This window comes from Saccostrea cucullata, unplaced genomic scaffold (assembly GCF_032062105.1).
Source record: "Saccostrea cucullata isolate Sc308-1 unplaced genomic scaffold, CSIRO_AGI_Scuc_v1 ctg9939, whole genome shotgun sequence".
NCBI classification, from domain to species: Eukaryota; Metazoa; Mollusca; class Bivalvia; order Ostreida; family Ostreidae; genus Saccostrea; species Saccostrea cuccullata.
The window spans coordinates 10,308-15,716 of NW_026924288.1; the positions used below are offsets into that span (position 1 = coordinate 10,308).

The following is a 5,409-nucleotide window of genomic DNA, read 5'->3' on the forward strand; positions in this document are numbered from 1 at the left end:
TAAAACGTCCGTTTTCAATGTTATTTGCAACTCAATATTCCTAAAACGAACAAACAAAATGACGAAACAGGTGGATTTCACTTTGAATTATTTACGTGTATTTGATTTTTTTCACTCTTATGACTGTGACATTCAGCAACAAAGAGGTGGTCCCTGTCGTCAACACTTAAACCCCATGGTAAATGTAGATTACAATTATCAATATAAAGGAGTAACTGTCCGTTTTGATCTAGGATGTGGATACAGTTGTTTCTGCGGTCTGATGTCAGGAGGACGACTCTGGCTGTCTGTTGTGATTCCGATGAAATCAAATGGTTCTGAGGTAAAAGGGCGATGTCCAGTGTATCAAAATCGGAAGATTCCAGCTTGGTTGACGACCACTACTGCCTTTGCTTCATAGTCAGCCACACAGATATCAAGGTTCCTGTTCTCAACTATATCTTTCGTATAACCATGTGAGTACAAAGATTTACCGTTACTGTCAAACTGAATAATTTGTTTCTCCGTAGAACCAGAGTAACGGACAACCCTTGCATGTTCACGAAAATCACTGTCCATGGTGACCAGGAGGTCGCCCGTGGTTGTTCCACAAATATTATGAAGTTTCCATCCCCCGAACTCTAATAATTTCTTGAATCTCTTTATTCTTCACTATGTTAACAGTACTTATTTCAATATCAACATAGACCAGATCTCCATTTCTTGTCACTGTTATGTCACGTGGATTGTTTCATGACTGGGTTTTGATTGATTTAATTATTTCACCCCGGAGGTTGTAGAGTTTCATGATATTTTCCATACCATGTGTCCAGATTTCATTGTCACTGAGACAGGAAACATTCTGTAAGATTGTAAACTTTGTTTGTATGCTGGTGATAACCTCGGCTGCATCAAGTAGTGATTTGGCTTGGGGACAGGATGCAGCTTCTGGGGTCTCTAATGTGTTGCTATGTGCTTCTTTTGTAATGGATATTGCTGACAGAGAACCAAAAGTTTGATGGAGTTGTTCCGTATCTATTTGATTAGGAGAGAAACGTGGTAAGGAAACATTGACTTTAGGAGGCAAACATCTAAATTCATCATTCCTTGATTTGTAAGCAGAGATTAGAGATACGTCATCGGAGTCTAATATTTTCTTTAGATCCAGAATACTCTGCTTTATATCTGACGTAATATGTTTTATTTCTTCTGAATGTTCATTAGAGCAACCAGGTGTTTGTTTTTCATCTCATCAATTTCAGATTTCTGTTTCTTAACAATGATGTTAATTTCCCTTTGAAAGTTTTCTCTTGTTCAGTGACAGCTGTTGTCAGATTCTCATAATGGTTTTCAAATTTTGTTTTCTCGGAGTTAAAATCTAGGGTAATTTCTTCAAATGTAGGATTTATTCGTACCTCTAGTTCTTCAAAATCGTGTTCTAATTCTTTTCTCTTAGAATGTACTTTTTTCAAAACATCTGTAAATATATGCCCATGATGTTTATCAGAGGATTTGCAGGTAGAGCAGACAGGAATGTCACATTCTTCACAATAAAACTCACAATGTGTATTGTGGTCAGGACATTTTGGGGGTAGTAAGGGGCAGGAAATCTATATTTGTACGGTATAACATTGTGTCTTTGTGATGAATCAGAGAGATGTTCCCCAACACAGTCCCTACACAAGTTAATCTGACAAATTTCACAATGACTCTGTAAAACAGTGCTTTGACATAGGTCACATTGAAGTAGTACCTGAGCTCTGCCTAGGGGTTCCATGATAGGTGTATTCTTATTCTCATGCATCCAAATCTAGGAAACAAAGCTGTTCTTGAATAACCACTTTTCATCAAATTGATATGTGTGTATCTTTGAGTAAATACAATGTAATAACAAGTATAAAAACACCAATGGTAATTGAGTGTACGCCGTCGGATCTTCTTACGAGAATTTCGTTTAACCACATATGTTGTTTGATACAATTATTTAGTTAATTGTTTTCTACGTCATTCATTAAGTTCTATGAAATAGCATGAGCCACTATGGACCTATTTTGGCCCTGCGAACTTCTAAGAAATCAAAAACGCTCAGTTTAGGTTGCAAATACAGTATTTATTACTTGACCCTTGGTTATTACATGTACGTATTAATAATGACATGATTTTCCCTCTAAGTCAATGTATTATGACGTCAAAAAATGCTTCATTTCTCTCATATCCTACAAATTCTTTTGAAAATGGCATAAAATGAATGCATTTTTTTCAATATTTCATATTGAGCACAACATCTAGAAAGCTAATTCAGTAGAGAATTTGTGTCCCCCGCTTAGGGAAAAACTAAATTATGCGCAGTTCAAGAAAGAAAGAGGGCGGAGGGGGGGGGGGGGTCGAATCCCCCTCACTGAATTTGTAGAAGTATTAAATGTATACATGTATACTGAAGCAAATAAGATATACCAATATGGATATAAAGATCTAATTGCTAATTCTTTATTATGTGTATTGAGAATTCTTTTTGTATGGAATATTTCTCCCACTGTTATGATGATTTGATGAGTTTGTACAAGTCAGACCTAGTAAATTTCTCAGTTTGCGTGCTGAATACTATCATTTAGTAAAAAATAATGTATTTCGATAAAAGTGGTCCGTCCGATACTTTAACTCGGGACCTCGACCTTGAACTTTGACGTTTTGTCTTCAAAATCAATAGGGGTCCTTATTAGGCCACAGGGAGTTGTAATGTAAAATTTCATTGCAATAGGTCAAAGGATTCTGGAGAGGAAAGTGTTGTAACAATCAGAATTTGCTTATTTGTGACCCTGAACTTTGACCTCTTGATCTCAAAATTAATAGGGTTCTTCTTTAGTCCATAGAATGTTACTATCCTAAACTTATTTCCGAAAGCCCAAAGGGTTCTCGAGATATTGAGTGGAAACGAAAGCGTTACAAACAGACAAAAAGACAGACAGACCAAAATTAATACCCCCCTTTTCAAGCGGCAAACAATATGCAAATTCATGAAAAAAAATCTGTTTTGAAAATCAAAAAAAAAAAACATGAATATTTTTCACAAAGTTTCACAAAGTATGTTTTCAAATATCTGGATTCTTTAAAGGACATTTTATTTTAGGAAATGAAAGCACGAAGTGTCTACTCAATTTTAATATATGAAATGGGAAAGAGGGTGATAGTTAATTAATTGATATAAGTACAGGGCCATTTTGTGCATAAAGTGAACCTAGCTCTTTTATATATTTTTTCAAAGTAATGTACGAATTATTAGTGCTTAGATGTTCTAGGAAGAAATAAAAAAGCTTTAAAAGAGAGTGTCCAGAGTCAATCACTTTAAATTGTAATATTGATTATTTTTGGTAGATGTTATACTATGTTTGGCAAATTATGCCAGCAAAATTAAGTTAGGGGCGTTTTTTAAATACACAGGTCCATTTACAATTTTAATGACTCTGTAAAGCTAGGTAAACAGACCGTTTCAAGTCTATACTCCTCTCCATTGAATCTCATCAATTAAAAAGTATGAACTAAAGTATATTAAGAAACCATGACTTTGTCGGATGTAATGAAACATGAAACAGCGCCTATTGATAGTACATGTCTTTACATTTTAATGATAAATTAGCAAATTACCAACCTATCATGCTAAAATGTTTAACACTTCTTACATTTTTTAAGCCTTATTAATTTATATGCACATTCTACATTTTACATATACCTACTGTTTTTTTTATTTCATTCAAAACGATGCAAAATGTGTGATTTGAAAATAATGCTAATTAATAACATACCTGTATTATGAAAATGGTTTCCTAAACACTGTTTGACGATCTACGTGCTGGTGTTGGCTTGATGCCAGGTCATATGATTTTAATCCAGATCATATGATTTTGATATCTGTCAATATATAGGTCTTTTTGATAATTTTTACATTTGCACCTTTGGTATTACAGATAATTGACAAATCATTTGTTAATAAAATAATCAGAAAAGAGAATGTCTTAGATACCCAGTATACGAGGGCTGTTCGGAAATTATTGAGACATTTACTGAAACTCAATGAAGTGCAAAGATAACTTAAGCAACATTTTATACAGGACGTTTTAAACAGTAAAGCAAAACTTCTAATTTTTATGATAGTTATATACTTTCTTGTGATATAATAAACATGATATGTCTAATGCTACGTCATTTTAACGTCACTTCCGCCAGAGATGTTTTCACATTCAAAACAATCAGGAAGCATTTACTCAAAATTCAAGCACTACGTGAAGTCAATATAAAATCGAAAAATTTTATACATAAATTGAATATCTTTGAGTATCGCTCTCATTTTGCATGTTTTTGTAAGGCGACTTATTCATTCAAAATGTCAATCCTTCCATTTATATAAAGCTACAATCATTTGAAAACTTTTATTTTTGTATGTTACATATTTTGACATTTGCGGAAGCATCTTGAACATTTTAATCTCTTTTTAAGTTTTTAGACATTTTCCCGTCTGTACACATAATTTAACTCTTTACAAATTACTGAACTGTTATGCAAAATACGTTCAATATCCACGCCATAGAAGTAGGAATTTACCATTTCCCCGCAAGCACCTTTAAGCAAGGTACACGTTTCTCTAAAGTTAAACGTAAATAATATTCTGACGTTATGTCTTCATACAAAATTAACTTTTTTTTATTTTATGATATTTTTGCAAGTATGAAAAAGAAGGAAATTGGCATTGAATTTAAGATTAAATGAACTTTTTAAAGTGCGTAAAATGCGTGATTGCGGTGAAACGCTATATGCGTGATTTGCGTTAGAAATAGGAAATGGTATATGCGTTGAAATGCTTGACTGCAGGGAAGAGGATTAAACGTATTAATGATGGTAAACAATCATCTTGTTTCATCTTTCAACATTGTTTTTAAAAATTGTTTGATTGCAATGGTACGATATATTTTATTTAATGAGAGTCATTTTAAATTATACGTACACTATGAGTGTTATCGCTATGACAGAGACCTAATTGATATTATACTTTTGACTATTTATAACATTCATTTATTTTCGAATGGTGGTTTCCCGTGTTGATCGAACCTTAAATTAGTTTTCTGTTAAATATAAAACTATGATTCATTATTGAAACAAAATAAAAACAAAATAAATCTAAATTTCAATCGCTGTTCAGAAAAAAATTGGTCAAATTGAGCTAATATAATAAAAATTGCTATTCTACGGTCACATTCCTTGTTGTATATAATAAATTTAGACTCTTTACGACAAAATATGGATAATTTCTGTTGTTTAATAAAAGCGCCTAAAGCATTTAATTTTGTTTGGTGAAACATACGAGGCAAACAATGACAGCAGAGTTAAAACCAAATACGGCAATCGGCAAACAGTGGATACAAAGTTTGATCAAGTACA

At 33.0% G+C, this 5,409-nt stretch overlaps 1 protein-coding gene across 1 annotated transcript; it reads right to left on the reverse strand.

Annotated features, from left to right (window-relative positions):
- Positions 1–345: 345 nt before the first annotated feature.
- LOC134266141 (uncharacterized) lies at positions 346–1,164 on the reverse strand (the record flags this gene model as incomplete). The annotated part of the gene is made up of 2 exons (XM_062748383.1): positions 346–620; positions 802–1,164. Coding segments are annotated over 2 exons (638 nt in total), but the record flags the coding sequence as incomplete, so codon positions are not given.
- Between the last annotated feature and the right edge of the window lie 4,245 nt (positions 1,165–5,409).